At 43.8% G+C, this 24225-nt stretch overlaps 1 protein-coding gene and 1 long non-coding RNA gene across 5 annotated transcripts in view; one reads left to right on the forward strand and one right to left on the reverse strand.

The window, feature by feature from the left end:
* The window catches only part of Arid1a (AT-rich interaction domain 1A), a 77235-nt gene that overhangs the window by 26891 nt on the left and 26119 nt on the right, over nt 1-24225 (reverse strand). The window contains 3 exon segments of the mRNA XM_028888208.2: nt 15102-15218; nt 16715-17167; nt 19567-19779. Coding sequence (XP_028744041.2) covers nt 15102-15218; nt 16715-17167; nt 19567-19779 — 783 coding nt within the window.
* LOC119087460 overlaps nt 6562-24225 on the forward strand; it is a 29828-nt gene continuing 12164 nt past the window's right edge. For all 4 annotated transcript variants that reach the window (XR_005090926.1, XR_005090925.1, XR_005090927.1 and 1 more), the window contains exons 1-3: nt 6562-6602; nt 12706-12852; nt 14572-14694. This is a non-coding gene — a long non-coding RNA (uncharacterized LOC119087460). The remainder of the gene's footprint in view (nt 6603-12705; nt 12853-14571; nt 14695-24225) is intronic.

Consider the following 24225-nt stretch of genomic DNA (forward strand, 5'->3'; position numbering starts at 1 on the left):
AAGGAAGAGTGATCCTGGACCAGTGTGTCCAATGAGCAGGGGAAGAAGATAGCCTCGTTTCTTTTCTTACAAGGTTCGGGTCTAGAGCTTCCTCTAGCAGGCTAAGGACAAACTGAAAAAAACAAAAAACAAGTCAAAGTCACGTGGTGGTTCTTCCCATCGGTCCTCTTAGGTCTGACCAACTCAAGAGCCATCATATTAAAGTTCAGCTGCTTCTCAGGCTGAGGTTGTTCTAAAGAAAACACAAGGTTCCAGCAAGAAGAATCTGTGTGAGATACACAGGCAGGAAGCATAGCTGAGCCACCAGAGACCAGAATAGAAACAGGAAACGGGCCCAGGGACAAGCATGCAGTAATGTGCGGCCCAGGCTCCGGAAGGCACCAAGCAGTAGCAGGGCTAGAGCAGTGTGACTAAAAGGGAGAAGTGGATTGGCTGGCTCTGCCGGAGAGCAAAGCGTTCTAGAAAAGGATGGCTACATACACACGGCACACCCTGCTGAGCAGTCTCAGCAGACCTGGGGAATGAAGGTGGTGGTCGGAATTCTTTTTCAAGGCTGTGAGAGCACTCTGGTTCAACTCCAAATGTGACCAGATATTAAAGGAACAGATCACTCTTTTGGTTATCAAAACTGCTACCAGTATTTGTCATCCTTAGAAAATAAACCAGGAAATCTTAGGGAAGGACTGTTGGCTTTCTCTTACTATGAAATGAACAAAAGGGAACAAACCAGTATGATTAAAATCCTTCAAATGCTCCAAATTTTTAAGCATTCACTGGATTTGTTGCTCCTCCTGATATAGAGCAAAAATCTGGCCTCTAAGCTCAGCTAGGTAGCTGGGATATATCTGGGATCATTTCATAAAGGCTGACTGAATACATATCTAAACTCAGGAGGCAACAGAGGTCGGAGAATCTGAGGTACTCGAGCAGAGGTAATAGGCACGGTGTTGTGCCAGTGCTAAAAGGAAGACGTCCCAGAGAAGACACTTCAGTGGGGGACTTGAAGCCGTAAGTAGAAACCCATTGGGTCTCTTAAGAACCCAGTGCTGAGCATGTCGCCCTGCTCATGAAATCCCAGTACTCAGGAGACAGCACAGGGAGGGATTCCAGGATGGCCTCGGCTACAGAGGTCTAGTCCAGTGTCTGTTACAGGACATAAACAGCAGAGAGAAACAGACACGGAGAAATAAGTACATCTCAAACAAAAGAATACGGCAGGAAAAGAACAGGAATTCTGAAGGTGTTTAAGGCATAGTAGAGGCTGTAGAGTGAATTTAGGAGCTAAACAAACACTCTCTCTCTCTCTCTCTCTCTCTCTCTCTCTCTCTCTCTCTCTCTCTCTCTCCACCCCACCCAACCCCACCGCCAGGGTCTCAAGAGCACCCACCAACAAGTGATGCTATCTCACAACCAGAGACTATGTAAACTTGAGGATACAGGTCAGTAAATTGTATTAAACTCTAAAGTCCCCAGCCTGCTGTGCCCTTTATTTATTTATTTATTTATTTATTTATTTTTTAAAATTCCTAACTCTGGGCTTCTAAATCATTAAACACATGAATCACTTAGGGATTCTTAAGAGTTAGACCAGCCAGGTGTGGTGGTAAACACCTTTGATTCCAGCACTCTGGAGGTAGCGGCAGGAAGATCTCTTTGAGTTTCAAGGTCAGCTAAGGCTGCATAGTGAGACCCTGTCTAGAACAAAAACAAAATAATCCCAAAGGATACATCTACAACATAACTCCTCTTTCCAAAGCTCAGGGAAAAGGGTGCTGAAAGATTGTAAGCCCAGAGGAACAAGGAATTTGCTTAAGATTGTGGCTCCTAGAAATGTCAGAAGCTACACACCCATGAAGTCTCACCAACATGGCTGCCTAAATACAACTGGAACAAGGATGACACCATAAACATGCTAGTAAGAGAGAAAAGCCATGGAGCCTCAACTGGAGACCATCAGCTAGACAACTGAGGATAGTAACAAAGTCTTCTCCAGGGAAGAATACACCAATTTGTTACCCAATACCAAATTTCACTCCTGAAAATACACACACACACACACACACACACACACAGGGCTGGAGAGATGACTCAGCGGTTAAGAGCACTGGATGCTCTTCCAGAGGTCCTGAGTTCAATTCCCAGCAACCACATGGCAGATGACAACCATCGACAATAGGATCTGATGCCCTCTTCTGGCGTGTAGGCATACATGCAGGCAGAGCATCATACATAAAAACACCCAAGAACAAAATTAAAAAAAAAAAAAAAAAAAAAAAAAAGATCAATAGATGAGAGATGAGGTCTCAGAAACTGCATTCCCAAGCAATTTCCATACCACAGGACAATACTTTGAGTAGAAGGGATCTGGCCTGAATTAGTATTAACTACGGTGCTTTGTTCCAGACCAAGAGATGTGTAATACAGGTAGGGCCTGCTCCTGTCCAATGCCTAGGTGTCACCCCAGCCTATTCTCTGATGCTCTATAGACTGCTTCTTCCCTAAGCAATCCCTACAGGTTACCCTGGGGGACAGCTCTCTCCAGTTGCCCTTCCATATCTCATCATCTGTGACTCACAAGATCTGGGAAAACAAACATGAAACACAGGCCAGTGGGATGGCTCAGCAGGTAGAAGCCTGAGGGACCTGAATTTGATCCCTAGGGACCACTTAGTGGAAACTCCAAAAAGTTCTGACCTCCACAAACGACTGTGGTATTTGAGAATGCACACAGGAACATACATAATAAATAATAAACAAATAAATAAGGGTATGGTGTGGTGGCACATGCCTATAACACCAACACTGAGAAGAGGCAGAGGATCTGAGATTGGACGTAAGACTAGGATAGGCTAAAGAGATAACTCAGAAATTCACATTGGCTGGTCTTTCAGAGACCTAGGTTTAACTCTGTAATTGCAGTCCCGGGGAACTGAGGCACACTCTTCTTTCTGTCTTCTGCAAGTAGCAGGCATGCATGTGATGCACACATATGCATTTAAGAACACCCATACAAATAAAAGTAAGTAAAAATTAAAAAACATGCCAGGCGGTGGTGGCGCACGCCTTTAATCCCAGCACTCGGGAGGCAGAGCCAGGCGGATCTCTGTGAGTTCGAGGCCAGCCTGGGCTACCAAGTGAGTCCCAGGAAAGGCGCAAAGCTACACAGAGAAACCCTGTCTCGAAAAACCAAAAAAAAAAAAAAAAACAAAAAACAAAAAAAAAAAAACCCATGAGGCTGGAAATATGGCTAAGCGGTTAAGAGCACTGGCTGCTCTTCCAGAGGACCCAGATTCAATTCTCAGTACCCACACGGCAGCTCATAGCTGTCTGTAACTCCAGTTCCAGAGGATCCGACAGCCTCACACATACACCCAGGGGAAACACTATTGCACATAAAACAAAAGTAAAGAAACCAGCCAGGCACTGTAGCACACGCCCTTAATCCGAGGCAAAAGGCAATTAGATCTAAGTTGGAGGCCACTCTGGTCTATAGAGTGAGTTCCAGAACACCCAGTGCTACACAGAGGAACCATGTCTCAAACAAACAAACAAACTTTAAAAAAATCAAGAACACTAAAACATAAAGGAGACCCTGGATTATCTATGATGTTATTATACTAGGTGGCATGATAAAGGAAATGTTTCATTTGAAATAGCAGAGCTGGATTCAAGACCTTTGTATTTTTTCCATATAATACAGGAACGGACACATTTCAATTGCGGCCTTCTTGGGATCACAGATGTGGACTGTGATTCAGAGTCTGCAGGACGGTATTTCCCCTTCCTTTCCCTTTTCTTTCTTTCCTCCTTTCTTCCTTCCCTTCTTTCTCCCCCCCCCCCTCTCTTTTTGGAGCTGAGGATCGAACCCAGGGCCTTGTGCTTGCTAGGCAAACGCTCTATCACTGAGCTAAACCCCCAACCCCGTTCCCTTTCCCTTTTCTAGAACACACCATCCACATTGGGATATTGTTGTTTTTTAGATTCATTTAATTTGTTCAATGATTTTGCTTGTACGTATGTATGTATGTATGTATGTGTGCCACATGCAGGCTGTGTGCCTCGGGTCAGAAGAGGGTGTTGATCCCTAGCAGGAGAGTTACACCATGTGGGTGCTAGGAACTTAAGCTGGGTCCTCTGCAAGAGCACCAAGTGTTCTGAATCACTGGGCCACCTCTCCAACCCCCTTAAATGGTATCTAAAGACAGAAGTCAAAGAGATAAAAGAATGTCTGTGGTTAGTTTAATAAGTACTACACATCCCACTCCTTTCTCTACTTCATCCTGGCATTAATAATACCCACTCCTACCAAGTCAGGGACACAGGATTTAGATCTTTGCCAGCAGCAGCCTCTTTATTCTTTCTCTTTTTGGCTTTGAGACAGGGTTTCTCTGTGTTGCCCTGACTGTCTTAGAACTTCCTCTGTAGACCAGCTTGGTCTCGAACTCAGAAATCCACCTGCCTCTGCCTCCTGAGTACCCTATCGCAGTCTCTTAAACCAAGTTCTCAGGCAGGGCAGAGAGGCCTCCATAAGCTCAGCCAGGAGGCATCAGATTTTTCCTCCAGGAAGGGTTTACTTTCTATAAACACTCCGCTGGCATCTCTACTCCTGCCTCTCCTGTCTTAGACTCAGGAGGGGGGGGGCCGGGATCCGGCTGATCCAGCCACCTCTCCTGCTAGTGCCTATTAATGGTTCTCTTTGCTGTGTGTGGTGGTGCACCTGTAATACTCAGGAGGCAGAAACAGGATAAGCAGTGGGTTTCAGGCTAGCCTGGGCTACATGAGACAAAAAAGAAAGCGATGGGGGAGGGAGGGAAAGAAGGGGAGAAACAAGAGTGTTCTTTACCATTTCTTTGTTCATTTCCTTCTCCTATGTAAAAAGGATCCCAATAAAACACTTCATGACAACTCCACCTGTCTCTTTTCCTTGATATGGACTATTCTCCCATCTCCTTTGGCTCCAGAAATATACAATCCTGGTCCTATGCCGATCGTGCCGATCTCTGTTGGCTGCATCCACCTGGTGACTCCAGGCATTGTTCAGGGCTCCATCTGGCTCCTTTCTCTACACTCTAATCATAGCCTCTGAGGTCTACTTCATTTCATGGTTTAACTATTAACTACCATGCAAGACAGCTCTCCAGCACCACGCAGAATTACTCCTATCTGGGTTTTAGTTTTCCATCTATGACTTGTAACTAGGTATGTTTCTGGATCTTACTAACGCTAATTAATTACTCTATAACATAAAAATGACACATGGCCTGAAGGATGAGCTTCCCCCTTAAACTCTCTGCTGATGAGATCACTCCCCACCCCTTTCCTCTACCTTCCAAAGACCAAACCAGACAATCAATGTATTTAAATTGTTCAGCAAGTATAGTACACTTATTTTCAAGGCTATAAATTCTTTTCCTTCATGTCACTATGCAAATAGTAGAAGGGGCAGAACCTTGTTATCATCTCTTGCCAGAATTAAGTTTAACAGTTTAACTTTTTGTACTCCCTCGTTCTGACTTGAGCCTTTTCAAGCCATAATACACACAAATTTTTTCCTTTAAAAGGCAAGCAAACAACAACTTAAAACAAATGCCCTTCTGCAGGCCCTTAAGATCAGATCCAAAGGGACCAAACCCTGTGGTCTAGTGTTCCTCCTCTCTGTTACTTTCCACTCTGGGAAGCCTATCCAAGCCCTGTGTCTTCAGTCCATGCCTTCCACATCCTTACTGGCCTCTGGTCCAGCTAGATTTTTTTTTCCTTTCGACCCTCTCAAATGCATTTACATCTAGTGCATACTCAGCTTCTGCAATTCACTATGGAGGTACACCTGACTCTGAGTACTAGGATTAAAGGCATTCACCACTTCACCTGTCCAGACTTTTTTAGTTTTTGAGATAAGGTCTCATTAAGTTATTTGGGCAGACCTTGAACTTGGAAACCCCTTGCCTCAGCCTCGAAAATAGCTGAGAATACAATCTGTGCCCCCAAGCCCATCTGTATAGACATAAAAGGACCACTGACTTCAACAAACTCTGACAGCACTCATCACAGGATGGTCCTGGCACTCGTTACTCTGTTGAAGTTTTCCTCAAGAAAACCAGATCAGAATTCTGGGCCTCAGATTCCAAGAGAAATCACCCACGACCAATCTTTACTACTTGCTTTCTATCATAGTTATGGTAAAATGAGTGCCAGGTTTTACTCCAGAAATGGAAAACTTACCTATAAAAAAAATATCAAAATGTAGGGGGCTAGAAGGCTGGCCCAGCAGAAGAGCACTTGCTGATCATGTAGATGACCTGACTTGCTTGCCAGCACCCACATGGCACCTTATAAGCACTTATATCTTGAGCTGCAGGCACCCACATATACATGTATGCAGATAAAGACTTATACACATCAAAATTTTTAAATAAACAACTATCCCTGCTGTGGGATGGTCTGTATGTCAAATTACTCTGATTGGTCAATAAATAAAACACTGATTGGCCAGTGGCTAGGCAGGATGTATAGGCGGGACTAACAGAGAGGAGAAAAGAAAGAACAGGAAGGCGGAGGGAGACACTGCCAGCCAACGCCAGGACAAGCAGCATGTGAAGACACCGGTAAGCCACTAGCCACATGGCAGGTATAGATTTATGGAAATGGATTAATTTAAGCTATAAGAACAGTTAGCAAGAAGCCTGCCACGGCCATACAGTTTGTAAGCAATATAAGTCTCTGTGTTTACTTGGTTGGGTCTGAGTGGCTGTGGGACTGGCGGGTGACAAAGATTTGTCCTGACTGTGGGCAAGGCAGGAAAACTAGCTACATATCCCCTCCATATACTGGGCATATTAACATATGTCTGCACCCAGCCTTTGAGCGGCTGGAGAGGATGAGGTCAAGATGCTCCTACATATGTACACACATCCATCCTTATCCTTCAGAACATGAAAAACATTTTATAACATTAAACCTATAGAGAATAGGTAGTCAAGAGGTTTGAAAGGAACAGGCAGTGATATGTCCAGGTCTCTCCCTGTCCCTCTGGTAGACTGTTATGGACACACTTGAAGGAAAAGGGGAGAAAAAAAATAACAACTAAGGTCCTATAGCAAGACAAGTGAGAGGTGAACAGAGACCTGGTGGATGGCAACAGGAAGAGCAGAACAGATGCAAAGACTTTTCTTTCCTAAAAACTGAATTCTTTTGACTGTGTGTATGATCGGGAAGTGTGGGTAGGCAGTGCCCAAGGGTGAAGGCCAGAGGACAATTCTGTAGAAATGGTTCCTCTCCCTCTTCACACTCAAGTCTTGGGGATCGGGCTCAGATGGTGCCCGAGCAGTAATCGGCTGAACCCCCCCCCCAAGTCCTTCAAAATCGTTTCCTTGGGTAGAATAGAATTTAGTGGCCCTAGTAAAGGTAATGGAAGACGGCCAGTGATGAGTGCCCAAGAACAGAGGAAAGCTTCCTGAGTAGTAGCTATGCCATACAAGAGATAACCCAAAAAATAATCTGCTCTGTGTGAGGCCATAGCTTCAAGACAGTTTGTCACTTCTAAATGAGTGGTGGGGTTAGGAAAAGGAAGAGGGAGGCAAGAGAGGCTCGAGAACAACTTGGGGTGCTGTACTTCAGAGGTACCATCACCTTGTTTTTAGAGACAGGGCCTCTCACTGGCTAGAACTTGCTGGATTAGGAGGCCAGGATTCTTTTGTCTCTGCCTCCCAGTACTGGTGTCATAAACATTGACTACCCTGTGGCTCTTCTACATGGATGCTGGGGACCAAACTCAGGTCCTTGTGCTGGTAGAGTAAGTAGTCTCCCAGCTGAGCCTCCCCAGCCCATGCCTCTTCTCTCTTCTCCATTTCAGTTCACTGTCTGCCCTCTAAATGCCAAGAATCATCAGCAGTATAAATTACCATCACTATCAAAGTTGCCACAGTGGCCTCCTAAACTACTGCATTTTTCTCTTCATAGATCCACCTAGCTGGGCAGTATGTTGCACGCCTTTAATCCCAGCACTTGGGAAGCAGAGGCAGGCAGATCTATGAGTTCGAGGTCAGCCTGATCTACAGAGCAAGCTCCAGGAAAGCCAAGGCTACACAGAGAACTGTCTCAAAAACCAAACCAAACCATAAAACAAACAAAAGGGTCTACCTAGTGCAGTATGTTCCAATGTTGGTATTTAAACAGGAATCAACAATACCCACTGAAAATGCAAACTTTTGGGGCACTACTTCACACCTACTGAATCACAATCTCTCAAATAGGGCTAGTATAATAATGTGCATTTTTATTAATTGCCAGATAATTTTTATTGCATGCTAAAAAACGTAGAAGCTAGCTCTATCTAGCTTTCTTCGACAGGGCTTTCAATCTTGTACCAGTTTTCCATGTCCCATCACAGGTATATTTTCAAGACCAAACGTAAACTCATAAATATGTCCCTTAAAAAAAAAAAAAAATTCTGGGAATCGACACACTTGTTTAAATAGCTGCTTTTTTTTTTAAATTAAAGATAAGGCCTCACTAAATAGCCTCTATGCATGATCTCATCTAACGTTCCCAGAACTGAGATAACGAGTATATCCCAACCACAATGCTCAGCTAAAGAGAAAAGAAACCCCCTATATGCATTTGTGCCTGAGTGTATACATGTACATTGTTGTACACCTATGTACAGCGGAGGTCAGAGAAGAGTTCTGGATCCCCGGAGCGGGGCTTAACAGGTAGGTACGAACGAACAGTTTAATACGATGTAGGCCTGCCCTAACAGAATCTTTAAGGAAACAACTCCAGGTACAAGTAGTGTTGCATGTTTTTAATACCAGTACATGCAAGGCAGAGGCAGGTTCCAGGACAGCCTAGGCTACACAGTGAATCCCTGTCTAAAGCCCTCCCTTCTTCCTCCAAAAATCATACAGCCCCATAACTCCTAGTTAACCACAAGTCGGGCATCAAATTTCAGGTTAGTGTCCTAAGATTTTGATGGAAATGAAGGAAATTAAAGACCTCACCTGTCCCTTACAAAGACCTTCTTGACATAAAAAGGCAGTTATTTTACAAGATGCATAACAAAAACTAACCTCACTTCCTAAGGCCATGGTCAGTCAGGACAAATAAAACATCCTCTAAAACAAAGTATGGACCTATCATGTCTGCCCTGACCTAGCATTAAAAACAATCTAGTAATAGGGCCAAATTGCCCTCACCAGACACAGAGCAATATTATAGACATTACACTTATTTGGGGGAATTATAATTTAATCTCATTTCTCCCTTCCCTTTTCCTCCCTCCAAATACCCCCACATAAACTCCTTCCTGCTCTTTCAAATTCTTGGCCTCTTTTTTCACTAGTTGTTTATTATGGATATTTTTCAGGTTAATTTCTTTCAATGAATTGGGTACCTGTATCATATGCCAGGCACTATGATGGTAATATGCAAGACACACCCAGTCTGCCTAAAGCAAGGGTATGTTAAATACACTAAGTGAAGCCAGGCAGGATGGCTTGTGCTATAATCCAAACATTTGGGAATCTGGGCTACATAGTGAGTTAGTTCCATGCTGATCTATGCTACAAAGATCTACCTAAAAGCAAAAACAAGGAATGAATAAAAATAACCTCCCAGCACTTGGGAGGCAGAGGCAGGCAGCTATCTGTGAGTTTGAGGCCAGTCTGGTCCAGGACAGTCAGGGCTTTCTCTGTGTAGTTTTGGTGCCTGTCCTGGATATCACTCTGTAGACCAGGCTGGCCTTGAACTCAGAGATCTTCCTGGCTCTGCCTCCTGAGTGCTGGGATTAAAGGCATACATCACCTCCGCCCGGCAAGAAACCCTTTCTTGAAAAACCAAAATAAACAACTTGATTGTTACTCTAACAAACAAACAACAACAGGTTACTCTAACACATATCTAACTCTCCTACTCTTGGATTCTTGACGTAGGTATAGAGGCATGGGTGTCAACACAAGCTTCCTACTCTCTAGGCCCTTGCTATTTAAGTAAGCAGGTGTATCATGCAAAATACTCTGCAGTGTGGAGCAAAGCAATGACTCTTCCAGGCACAAGAAGGAAAGTGATGCCAGCAAACTGCTTAAGACTTTTCACCTTTGGTGCTATAGTTTAGTTTCTTTTCTTTCTTTCTTTTTCTTTTTTTTTGGGTTTTTCAAGACAGGGTTTCTCTGTGTAGCTTTGCACCTTTCCTGGAACTCACTTGGTAGCCCCAGGCTGGCCTCGAACACACAGAGATCCGCCTGCCTCTGCCTCCCGAGTGCTGGGAGTGCGCCACCACCACCCAACTATAGTTTGGTTTCTAAGGATGAATATCCATCCAGACATTGACTTATTCTTTATACTTGTTCACATATTAGTTAAGTATCATAGAAGTTATTTAAGTTCTGAAGAAATGACGTATAAGATATGGACTAGAGGAGAACACAACGAACTGGAGAAGCAGCATGAGAATTAAGAGTCTGTAAAAAGGACTGAAAACTAAAAACACATGATTAGGTCTCAGAGACAGCTCAAAGGCAGAGGGAAACAAAAAAGCAGTTTCTCAAAGTGCTGTCCACGGTCTGCAGAGCCGCATGTCACAAACGGAGCGATAAAAAGACCCCCCTACTTCACCTACAATCAGAAAAATTGTGATGAGAGGCGCAACAATCTGTGTTTCTGATTTCTGTGTAATCATATACAGAAGTTTCAGATTTTTATACTAAGATTAATGAAGGATTAACTCACAGGCTAGAGATAGCTCAGCAGCTAAGAGCACTGGCTGTTCTTCCAGTGGACCTAGGTTCAATTCCCAGCACCCACATGATGGCTCACTTCGGTTTCAGGGGATCTGATGCCCCTTTTGGACCGCTCTAGGCACTGCACGCACATAAGGCAAGTAAAACACCCATACGCATAAAAGAAAAAAGGGGGAAAAATTAATTAAAGGCTGGATTAACGTATTCAAGGTAATAGCATCTAGATGACTTAATACTATTATCTGAGCAAAAAATTCCTCAGAGGAATAAATAAAGATCAGAAACCTAGAGTCACACAGTGAAGTATTTTAAGTGAAGAGAGTGAGAGGAAACTGGAGGGCCTGTCTAATCAGACAGTCCAGCATTTGACTCCTGCTCAGTGAAGAGATGCAAGGGTTCTGGTTAGTGTTTTGTCAGCTTGACACAAGCAGAGTCATTTGGGAAGAGGAGCCTGTAGCAAGTTTGAGGAAGAACATCTTAATTAAATGACTGATGTGAGAGTCCAGCCCCGCTAGGTGATGCCAGCCCAGGGCAGGCGGTCCTGAGTTGCATAAAAAGCAGTGTTCCTCCATGGCCTCTGCTTCCAGGTTCCTGACTTGAGCTCCTGCCCTGAACCCATTCCTCTCCAAGTGCCTTTTGGTTGTGGTGTTTATCACAGAACAAAAACTGAACTAAGACAGCTAGCAGACTTGGATATCCCCTAACAACTGGTAAGGGAGAACCTTGGAGGAACTTACTGACTCCCGCCTTCTTCAGCCAGGATGGTTTTCCTAGCCCAGCTTAAATATCTTTCCCCAAACCAAAAGAATGCCCAAGTATAAACTACCTCTCTATTTCTTGATCCAGGCAGAAGAATAAAAAAATAAAATAAAATAATTCAAAAAATAAAGTAAGAGCTAGGCATGGTGACACATGCTCATAATTGAGTCAAGTTCAAGGCCAGCTGAGGCTATACAGCAGCATCTTGTTTCAAAGAAACAAAACTAAACACAAGGACAAGTTGCCAATTCACCTACATGGAGTTTCTTCCACAGAGCAAATGACCCGTTTGGCAGGTTCCTAACGGAAGCCTAAATCTGGAAATGGTACTTGTTCTTGGGATTCCCAGAAACACAACTCTCTCTATTCCTGGAAGGTTAACCTTCATTCAGTGACTGAATCAGAAGGTTTTAGGTTCCCAGTCCTTAGAAGACACATTAGCATGCCTGCCCGTGACCCGTCTCAGGGAAATATCAAATATTTTTCAATCAAAAGGTCAGTAGGTCAGCCGGGCGGTGGTGGCGCACGCCTTTAATCCCAGCACTCAGGAGGCAGAGGCAGGTAGATCTCTGTGAGTTCGAGGCCAGCCTGGTCTCCAAAGCAAGTTCCAGGAAAGGTGCAAAGCTACACAAAGAAACCCTGTCTCGAAAAACAAAAACAAAAACAAAAAACAAAACAAACAAACAAAAAAGGTCACTAGGTCAAAGCTAACCTGGACACACCAAGAAACCCTCTAGCTAAGGAGTCCCAGAATCAAGAAAACTTTTGAAGGTCAGCAACTTATTACACTGATAGAAATCCATCAATATGAGTTCTTGTCACAAAAGCACACCACCCAAATTTAGCCACATACAATAGATGAGGAAGCATTAGACATTCAAGTGGATGAAGTTCCGGAGTGAGTTGGGTGGCCCAGGGCATTTGGAGCCCCCAATGCTGCAAGCCTGATGACCTGAGTATGAGACCTGGAACCTACACAAAGGTGAAAGGAGAAATGGACTCCACAGGCTCTCCGCTGACCTGCATGTGTGCACGGTGGCACATGTGTGCACCCACACTGATTCAAAGGCATCACTGACAACAGTGAGAAGTTAAAGTAACTAATTTTGTTGTTGTTTCGGTTGGTTTGGTTTGGCTTTTGCTTATGGCTTTGTTTTTGTTTTGATGAGAGTCTCACTGTGTAGCCCTGACTGGTCTGGAACTCCCTTTGTAGACCTGGCTGGCCTTGAACTCACCGAGGTTCACCTGAGAAAAAAGTGACTGCTTTATGCATTCACTTCCTCCCAGCATTCGGCAGTTGAGAGTCACCAGCAGAGATCTCACCCAACGGCAGGTCTTCTCTCAGCCTCAGGAGTATGGAGTAAGTCTCTGCACACCTTCCCCTAAAGTCAAGCCTGAGAGGCTTTGAGGGCAAGCCATGGGAAGCTTCATGATGAAGAGCTACTGCTCTCCATGTATGTGTTCTCTAACAGTCTAGAAGCCACCTGGAGATGGCAGCTTGTGACCATAATCTTAGCACTAGAAAGGCAGAGGCTAGCCGGGGACACATACATACTGAAACCTTAACAATTGACAACAAAAAATAAGACCCAGATGCTGTTTCTCCGAAGCTTAAATAACTGGAAGGTTGCAAACATCCAAGCAGACTCAACTGTTTGTTCGAAACAAACTCTCACACTATTAGCCAGGCTGACCTTGAACTCAGAGTGATCTTCCTACCTAAGGTTCCCCAGTGCTAGGATAACAACCATAAGCCACCATAATTCTTCACGATTTTAAGACTTACCTGGACACACACGCGCGCGTGTGTGTGTGTGTGTGTGTGTGTGTGTGTGTGTGTGTGTGTGTGTGTGTTTGAACTCCTGATTCCTAACTGAGACAGAATTTACAATAGTGGGTTTGCTACCTACCAAATGATGCAATTTCAGAGAAACTTATTTTATTTTAGTGTCCAAGAAACTCACTTTTAGAGGCTTAGACTTTCACAAACATTCCCATAACAACCAACAGGTATCAAGCAGTTCCTACATCCTCTGAGATGACTACAACAATGCCAGACATCATGCTACCATAAACCAAGCATTCTTTATTAACCAGCATTATCAATTACTTCGACCTAAAGCAGCTTAGGGTCCTTTTACAGATGTGAAAGTGAAGGCACAGAAAAGTGAGGGATTTGGCCACAGGTTATAGGCATGGATGCCAAATTAAGATGCAGTGGTAGGAGCTTTGGCTTCAGAGCTCCAACACATCTTCTCTCACCCTCCAACCCCTACCTCCGAGACAGGGTTTCTCTGTGTGGCCCTGACTGTCCTGGAGCTCACTCTGTAGACCAGGCTGGCCTCGAACTCACAGAGATCCACTGCCTCTGCCTCCTGAGGGCTGGGGTTAAAAGTGTGTCCAACCACCACCTGGCTAAATATATCATTTTTAAGCATGCACTTATTTACTAGGTGTTCTGTTACATGGATGTGCCACAGCACACATGAGGTTAGAGGACAACAGGTTATCAGGCTTGGTAGCAGGTGAGCATTTTGACAGCTCATCCACAGCCCAAGCTCTAGGCTATACTGCCTTTCTGAAGGTCTGGTCAGTTGATTCCACATCAAGCACTCTAGATCAAAGCCTACATTCACACAAACCCATCACCAGAACAACTACTTTCTACTCAACTCATGCTCAATATGACATCGAAAGCTTGAATGTACAAGATACTACCTCTTGAACTAATACTAAGCCAAAAATCTAAAACCTAAGGCCTGAAAAGCAAGGTTAAATAAACAGGATCTAGAGAGATGGTTCATCAGTTTAAGAGCTCGGGATGCTCTTGCAGAGGACTTGGGTTCAATTTCCATCACCCACATGGTGGCTCACAACCATCTGAAACTCTAGTCCCAAGGGATACAATACCCCTTTCTGGCTTCTAAGGGCACAAGGCATGCGTGTGGTGCACAGGAGTATGTTCAGGCTAAACATCCAATAAAGTAAAATTTAAAGAAAGGTAACTTTTCAAATTTTAAATGTAAAAAAAAAAAAAAGAAAAAAGAAAACAGAACAAGCTCTCTCCCTTTTCTTGCAGCTGTGATGGAGAGCAACACTCCTAACACCTACATTTTCTGTCCCTTGTATTAACTACGTCACACAGAAGAGGCCCACAGTTTTGAGAAACCAAAACAAAGACTGGAAGTGGAGGCCCAGACAGGTGGGTCCCTATGAGTTTGAGACAAGGCAGGGTTATACAGTGAGACCCTGTCACAAACAAACACCAAACAGAACACACCAGAAGCTGGGTATGGGGGTGCACACAAGTGCTCTGGAAGAGGCAAGAAGATCAGGAATTCAGGGGCAGTTTCTACTACATAGAAATTGCAAAGCTAGTCTGGGATACCAGAGACTGTCTCAAAAACAAACACACAACCCTACATGCAGATCACAAACCTATACCTGGACAAGTCAACAGAACAGATAGATATTCTACAAAGTGAAATCTATGAATTCCCATTCAGAATTTTGAACAACTTAATTTGGGTGCCATCAAAACATCTAAAATTTAGCTTTAGTTCATTTCTTCTCTAGTCCTCACCCTTGACAGGTGTTAGAAATACTCACAGGCAAGCTGGAGGGTCTTGACTGAAGACTCAGGTTCATATCTTCTTGCCCTCCTTTACTGGAGGTCATTGAGGGGGCTGAGGATGCCTGAGACCCAAATGAATCTTGAGAAAGCTCCTATAAGAAAAATAAAAAAGCTGTGAGGGCCTGTCCCACATGGTGATACACCTTTAATCTCAGTGCTTGGCAGGCAGAAGCGATGGATCTGTAAGTTCCACACACTGTCTCAAAACAATAAGAAACAACAAAAAGAAAGAGAGAGAGAGAAACAGACAGACAGACAGACCGGCCGACCACCCCGGCTGGGGCTGGAGAAAAGGCTCAGCATCTGCTGCTCTTGTAGAAGACACGGGTTCAGCTTTCAGCATCCACACCAAGGCTCACGACTCACAACCATCTGTAGCTCTCTCTATCTAGTTAGAGGAATCACCACTCTCTCCTGGCCTCTGTGGGCATCAGGCACACACAAGGTACACACAGGCAAACATAATAGGCAAACCCCCCCATACACACACACACACACACGCACGCACGCACGCACGCACGCACGCAACAAAAACAATTTTAAAAAAAGAGAAAGAGGCAGGCAAGCTTGCTTTGGGTAAAAGAGCTGTGGAGCTTTCTCACCCAGGAGAGCCACATGTGAGAAATGCTCGTGCACATAAATTATCTGACCAGACAAAGACTCAAGCAATGGTTCGTTCTTAAGAATGTCAAGAGTAAACCTGATATGGCAGTCGATGCCTGCAATCCCAGCACTAGGTAGGCTACACCAGAGGGGCAGCAAGTTCAAGGGCAGCCTGGGCTAAAGTGAGGCACTGCCTCAAAAACAAACAAAACACCCTCCAAACAAACTAAAGTCAACAGTGGAACTTGATGGAATTGTCTGTTCACTGCTACCCGAGAGCCATTTCTGGAGGTTGAAGGCAGAAATATAACTAACTGTATTTAGTATCTTGATCAAGCAATTTGGTTTAAAACAAACAAACAAACAAAAGTAATGCTAGAACCCCTGTCTAAAGCGAGTACTGACAGATGATTTATTTCAATACTGTCACTGTCACATAAAAATACTTAGGTGCCAGTCATTTTCCTTATGTGGCTCTAAAAAGAATTATTCTCTAACTCTTAAAATCAAAACCACCCTCAAAAATTAAGAATTTCAGGGCTGGGTTTGGTGGTACAAATCTCTAATCCCAGCATTAGAAGTGGAGGTTTCAGACCAGACTTTGTCTAAAACAAACAAAAAACAAAACTCCAAACAGAGAATTTCAGAATCTAGAATATTCTGGGCAAAAGAACAGAATGGCAGCGAAAATAAACTGCATATAGTACAGCTAATTCAAGTGATTATTTTGGAAAATGACCAGTCATTTGGGTACTCATGTTCTGATATGCTGGTTGGGGGTAGTGGGAATCAGACCCATAACCTTATTTCTTGTCTATAAGATTTTCCATTGCTTTATTTTTTCACAGAACTACACGTCTTTATGTAGTTCAATCACCCCTGATAGCACATTTACCCAGAATTTAATTGGTTCTTATGCACATGGCCCCAAGCTGTAAGCTGCCTCTGGTCAAGCTCAGGTAGGACAAGAGGTAGAGCAACTCACCTGTGGTGGAGGGAAGCGCTGTTGGGAGTAGGCAGTTTGCTGGGACTGCTGAGGCTGGGGCTGAGGATACGCAGCCTGCTGGGAGAGCGTCGAGGATGCTGGCTGCTGAGGTTGCTGCTGCTGGTAGGGAGACTGTGCCTGTGGTTGTGAGTAGGGGGGCTGGCTCTGGGGGTGCTGTTGTGCAGTGGACTGCTGAGAGGGGTACGGAGTCGGGGACTGCTGATGAGGAGGCTGGGATGGCTGCTGGGAATACGGTGGCTGAGAGGACTGAAGCTGTGGTTGCTGAGTCTGCGGCTGCTGCTGATAGGAAGGCTGCGCATGAGGGGTTTGGGATGGTGGTTGCTGGGAGTAAGGTGGCTGCTGCTGTTGGGGATGAGGACTTTGCTGGTTATAGTACGGAGTCTGGCCCTGCTGACCATACCCACTGGGGCCTTGCTGTCCATAAGGTGGAATCTGTAAGAAAGAAAAGAGACTTTAAGGACTGACTCACCTGGATGAAGAAAGGTGAGGAGCAATGCCTGAAGATGGGTATGTAAAGCAGTCATGCCTCATCTCATATAAAGTCCAGGTTTCTTCTACCACCCTCTCTAAACTAAGCCATAAAGAATGGTCAAATTTGCTGGGCGGAGGCAGTGGTGGTGGTGGTGGTGGTGGTGGTGGTGGTGGTGGTGGTGGTGGTGGCGGCGGCGGCAGTGCACGCCTTTAATCCCAGCACTCAGGAGGTAGATCTCTGTGAGTTTGAGGCCAACCTGGGCTACAGAATGAGTTCCAGGAAAGGTACAAAGCTGTACAGAGAAACTCTGCCTTGGAAAACTGATGGATGGATGGATGGATGGATGGATGGATGGATGGATGGATGGATGGATGGATGGATGGATGGATGGATGGATGGATGGATGGATGGATGGATAGATAGATGGATGGATAGATAGATAGATAGATAGATAGATAGATAGATAGATAGATAGATAGATAGATAGATAGATAGACAGATAGATAGGATAGATAAATGAAATAAGACCAGACTTGTTTACATATAAGACTGAATTCACTATTTTGAGCCAGGTGTTGGTGGCTCACACCTTTAATCTCAGCTCTCGAGAGGCAGAGCAGGAAAAATCTCTGTGAGTTTGAGGCCAGCCTGGTCTACAGAGCAAGATCAAGGACCGGCACCAAAACTACACAGGGAAACTCTGTCTTAAAAAAAAAGTAAGTTATTTTCCCTAGTGAGCCTATCGTTTGTATCATGACCTAGGTTGTTTTTATGTTAGGAATTTTATCGTAACCACAATGAAGAAGCACTAGAAGCCTGGTTCAAATAATTCAAGGTCTAGTGTTTAGTAATCAGAATAGTATACAAATCACTAAGCTACATTTGTTCTCTCTTCACTTTAAAAATATTCAGGGGCTATAGTAGTTACTGTGTCTACCTAGCATGCACAAAGTCCCCAATACTACATAAACCAGGCAGGATAAATGGAGGATGCCTCTTCCACCACACTACTGATGACCAAGAGGCAGAACATCAGGAAGTTCAAGGTCATTCTGGCTATTAGAGTTAGAGGCCATGCACGACAATACATGAAGAAAGAACTCGGTGTCGTCTCTCAGTTTTCTCATAGAAAGATAGCAGGCAGTGATGGCTTATGCCTTCAGTCCCAGCACTTGAGAGTCAGAGGCAGGCAGAACTCTGAGTTCAAGGTCAGCCTGGTCTACACAGAGAGACCCTGCCCGTCCCCCGCAAAAAAAGAAGCAGCAGCTGGGCTGTGGTGGTGCATTTCATCCCAGCACTTGGGAGGCAGAGGCAGGCAGATCTATGAGTTCCTTGCCAGCCTAGTTGGTCTACCCAGTGAGTTCCAGAATAGCCAGGGCTATACAGAGAAACTCTGTCTTGGGGGAAAAAAAGAAGAAGAAAAGGAAGTATATACATTTCATTTTCTGTATTTAAAGACACTCTTTGCTCTAAAGTTTTAGAAATAATTTCAGACTTCATATACTGCCCTTTACCTTTTTGTTACTCGGACATAAACAGCAGAAAATCTGCCAACACAAAAACAATGAAAAGACGATAGATATTGGGGCCAGCAATATGGCTTAGCAGATAAGACACTTGCCACCAAGCCTGATGACCTGAGTTCAATCCCTGGGACCTATTAGAGCAAGGTGTCCTCTACTGTGAGACCCGGCATCTTGTCCTCATCCCCAAATAAATAATAGTAATATAATTTTTTAAACAGTGACAGTGCAAGGGGCTGCGGGTGGAGCTGGGTAGCAGAGTCCCATTTAGTATGCTTGGGTGGGGCCTTGGGCCTAATTCTCTGAACTGAAAAACAAAACCAACCCCCCCCAAAAAAAAACAATGGCATGGTTAATGAGACAGACTGACATGATGAGAGGAAGTCTCATCTGTAACAGCACTGATCCCATCTTTACTGTTCATTATAGTCCCTTTTTTTTTTCCACACTAAGTCTTCTTAAACATTCTCTTTGACTCAGGCAGCTTCTGTTACAGGCCGTGAGGAAGGTGAAGGACCACAAGGCAAATGCACAAATAGCTTCTACTGCAGTAACAATGAACAGGTGCTCAGCCATGACCTTTCCACCATCTAGCTTCCCAAGGGAAGACCAGCCAGGTCAAGAAAAAAAAGACAGGTAGATTTGGTTCAAATCCCAAAATATGTTGAGACAGACAGAAAGACAGACAGATATAGGATGTATGTCTATCTTGTCTATGCTATGTCTATCCTGTCCTTATTAGCTAGCATATGTGCATATCAAGAGGAGGTCTGAAAGCCATTCTAATCCTCACACACCCACTATAGACAGCAAAGAAGGTCAATGTCATCATATACCTGCTGTGCATAAGAGAGGCCGCCCATGGCACTCTGAGCCCGGCCCTGCATGGTCATTGGGTACCGCTGTGGAGTCTGGGACCCATATGGCTGCCCTGGGTACCCATGTCCTTGTTGCGGTCCTGAAGGAGGTCCCTGTTGTTGCGAGTATGGGTTAGTCCCACCATACGGCTGAGGTCTCATCTTTCCCATCTGATCCATTGGACTGGATGGCTACAAAAATAAAGAACATTTTCATTAACCTCAAATTTTGATGGCCTCTGGCCGGCATGAACACATAGAGGTCTTGTTAAAGTCCACATGCCACATAAGAAACCAGTTATTATGGAAAGGTAATGGGACAGATCCAGTAACCCTTAAGGAGTCATTCAACTCTTTCCTAAGTAAAATGATAATGCCATGTCAAAGCATTTTGGAAGCTTCAAAAGCTGAGATACAGAAGCATCCTAGAAAACTGAAAAGGAGGCGGGGGTGGGAGAACTGATTCCATAGTCCATTAATGGAAACTTTTTCTTTGCATGTTTGTAATGCTATAGCAAAGTAGTTCAATTTATGCTTTCTTCAAACGAGCAACAAGGCTAAGTAATAGCTGTTGAAAGGACAGTAATGAATTTGGAGCCTTGTTTATTTCAAGTGAAAATCCATTTCATTTAAAACTGAGAATTTGAAAGTAAAGGACAGAACCTTGTCTCTTCAAGGAACAAGCAATGGGACTAGAGAAACGCTCAGCAACGCTCAGCAGTTAGAGCATTAGGTTTGGTTCCCAGCACTGGGTGGCTCACAACACCTCTAACTCCAGTTCTAGGGGATCCAATGACCTCCTCTTCTGATCTTAGCAGGCCACATGGCAAAACACACATGCACACGTGCACAAGCACGAATAAAAACATACCCACATAAACACACTGAGACACAAATAAAAAGAAACCTTTAAATAAACAAGTAGCAAGCTATAGGCTGAGTGTGGAGGCACAAATCTTTAATCCCAGCCAGACCCAGGATGATCGGGAGTTCAAGGTCATCCTAAGATAAAAAGTGAGTTTGAGACCAGTCTGGGTTAAATGAGACCTGTCTCAAAAAGCCAAAAGGAACAAAGTACAACACTAACAACATAAGCTCCAAAGTTCAAAGCACAGGCATCAATGTACAAATACAGCTTTCTAGCTGGGCATGGTGGCTCACACCTATAATCCCAGCACTTAGGAGGCTCCAGCCGAGGGGTTGCTGTGCATCTGAGGTGACCCTTAGCTATACAAGGAATTTCAGGCCAACTTGAGCAGGTAATGACATCCTGTCTCAAGATGATAGATAGATAGATAGATAGATAGATAGATAGATAGATAGATAGATAGATAGATAGATAGATAGATATAGATTAGATAGATTAGATAGATAAAGATATACAGACAGATACCTGAAAATTCATGTGACTTTCCAGTCCTTTATGGTTCTACAGATTCAATCAGCTCATTCACTTAATGATCCTACTGGAGCTACAAAAGACAGTCCTAACATACTTTCCTTTACCAAAGATACCTCTCTGTATCTACTGGTGAGAAGAGGAGGTAAGAATTCTAATATACTCAGTTGCAGGATAGTTTCAGAGCCTAATACAAAACTTGAAACAGAATCTTAAATTGGGAGTAGGGAGTAAATTAAAGTAGTCTAGGTATAGATGTCATTAACTCTCAAATGAAGGAGCTCAGTAAATCAGTAGCACACATCAAGATCACCTGGAGAGCTTGTTAAACCACAGACCACTGGCATCCATCTGTGATTCAGCAGGTTCAAATAGAGCCCAGGATATGCATATTTGTAACAAGTTCCCTGGGGATCATACTTCTGGGGACATAGTAGGCTCTAGGTTCAACTCCCAGTTTTGGGGAGGATGGGGGCTAAATGAGGGTGGCTGGAGGCGATCTAGATCATCCCTAGGGTTCTTTCTATTTCTATTATTCAGTAAATACTAGATTACTTAAAAAGGTAAGATGTGCTCCATTTAAACGGTTGCTCGCCTCTTCCTTCTTCCATCCCTCTCTCATCTTATGTGTTTTTATACAAGAAGTAGAGCTATTGGGGAGGAATATCCAACTGTCAACAACAACAACAACAAAACCAGAAGCTAGAGGAGGGGGTATGGTGGTGCACACCTGTAACGCCAGCTGCTCAGAAGATGAGGCAAGAGCGTCACTGATCAAAGCTAGCTTGGTCTACATATAGCAAGTCCTAGGCCAGCCAGGGCTACGTAGATGTAGCTTTGTTTGTTTTCAAAGAGAAACAAAATGAAGCAGAAGCAAAGTTCTTTCAGGCTATGGATAAATTTCAACTAAAAAGGTAACCATGGAGGTGGGAGTACTTCCTTCCTTCCCAAACTAGAGAATCACAGAAAAACTGTGTCCCAAATCACTACTCTTCAGTGTCATCCCAGGGCGATTTCCAACCATCCTAACTTCTATCTCAGAAGCCCCAATAATGCTCCCAATCAGAATTTTGGCACCTACATGCGTTCTTTTGGGACTATTTAGGACATTCAGGTTTAACAAAATTTGGGCTAGTGAGAAATACCACAATTTTCCCCAATACTGTTGGCAATGGTGCAAGACTCTGTGTGTGTGTGTGTGTGTGTGTGTGTGTGTGTGTGTGTGTGTGTGTGTGTGTGTTGGGGGGGTGGTTAAATGACACACACCACACCTCACCTCATCCCAGGCTACAGGGACTGTCTGAGGCCCTCAACCGAAGACAATAGAATTTTCTACACAGAGAGACCAGCATGCTCTGGCTATCTTTCAGTCTAGGCCTGTCCAGAACACCAGGAACAATTACCATGGTGTTACTGTGGCTCTTCTACAGCAATCAATGGCTGCACAATAGAATTTTTCAAGAAGCTTCATAAATGACCAGGCCTCAAGGTTCCAATTTTGTTGATGTGGGAGGCCTTAAGCCCCTCACCACTTTAGATCCATGAATGATTCTGATACATGATTAGCTGGGAACATTATTTATTCAGTAAAATGGAATGACTGTAATGTGTTACTATTACACACTTAAAATATGAAATGTAACTGGGGAACTGAATTATTTGCTATTTTCCTCCTTAGACAGATTTTGCTGCATGTAGACCAGGCTAACCTCAAATTGGCAATCTCCCTGCTTAGCCTCCAAAGTACTGGGATTAAAGGTGTGGACTGCCACTTTTTATTTTTATTGTTGTTGTTTTTTTTTTTTTTTTTTTGGACAAGGTTTCTCTGTGTAGCTCTGACTGTTCTGGAACATTTGTAGAACCAGGCTGGCCCCGAACTCAGAGATTTACCTGCTTCTGCCTCCTGAGTGCACCACTGCCTGACTATTTTTACTATTTGTATACTTTAGTTTTGCAGTCCTAGGGATTGAACACAAGGCCTGATACATGCTAGATAAACATTCTACCGGATAAATATTCTACCACTGGTCCCTTATTTTACTTTTTATTGAGAGAGGGTCTTACTAAGTTGCCCGGGATAACTATGAACTTTAAAAAATAGATTTATGGCCGGGCGGTGGTGGCGCACACCTTTAATCCCAGCACTCGGGAGGCAGAGCCAGGCGGATCTCTGTGAGTTCAAGGCCAGCCTGGACTACCAAGTGAGTTCCAGGAAAAGGCACAAAGCTACACAGAGAAACCCTGTCTCAAAAAACCAAAAAAAAAAAAAAAAAAAAAAAAAAAAAAAAAAAAAAAAAAAAAAAAAAATTATGTATTTTGTGTGTATGAGTGTTTGCCTAACTATATCCATCTATGCACCACGTGTGTGCCTGACATCCAAGGAGTCCAAAAGAGGATGCCAAATTCCCTAGAACTGGACAGTTGGGAGCCACAATGTGGGTGCTGAGAATCAAACTCCAGTCTTCTGTAAGAACAAGTGCTCTTAACAGCTGAGTCCTAAATTAAAGGCTTGTGCAGCTAAGCTTGGCATTCTACTTATATTAGTTAATTTATTATTTGTTAATTACTTCTTTTAAGTCAGGATCTCAAGTAGCATAGGATGGCCTCAAACAAGCTATATAGCAAAAGATGACCATGAACTGCTGATTTTCCTAACTCCATCCAGCTCCCCCAAGTGCTGGGATTAAAGGTATGTGCCACCATATCCAGGTTAGGTGGTGCCTGGGATCAAATCCAGTGCAAAATTTACGTTAGACAAGTACTCTACCAACTAAGCTATCCATATAATCACATATGACTAGTGGCTACCCTACTACAATGTAGTTTGAGGGTAATGTTTCTAAATAATTTACCATTTCCTACTAAATATGGCTCCAAACTTCCTATTGAACCCCACACAATATTAACATATAGAAAAAGTAAAGAGTGTAGTAATTTGATAGACTTGGGGCTCAAATTCTCAATGTCTGGCCTTGAACGCTTTAGTTTATGACCTAAAATGCACATAATGAACAACTCCCCACAGCCTGGTGTGGGGTACTCATGGTCACGCCTATAATCTCAGCACCTGGGAAGCTGAAGCAAGAGGATCATCATGAGTTCTGTGCAAACCAAAATTACAAAGTAATCTCTAGGCCAGACTGGGCTACAGAATGAGGAACCCCTCCCCCCCAAAAAAGCTTCCCACAGTGCTTATATTTAAATGCCCAATAAATGATAGCTATTATCAATGACAAACT

Source organism: Peromyscus leucopus, chromosome 2 (assembly GCF_004664715.2).
Source record: "Peromyscus leucopus breed LL Stock chromosome 2, UCI_PerLeu_2.1, whole genome shotgun sequence".
Taxonomy (NCBI): Eukaryota; Metazoa; Chordata; class Mammalia; order Rodentia; family Cricetidae; genus Peromyscus; species Peromyscus leucopus.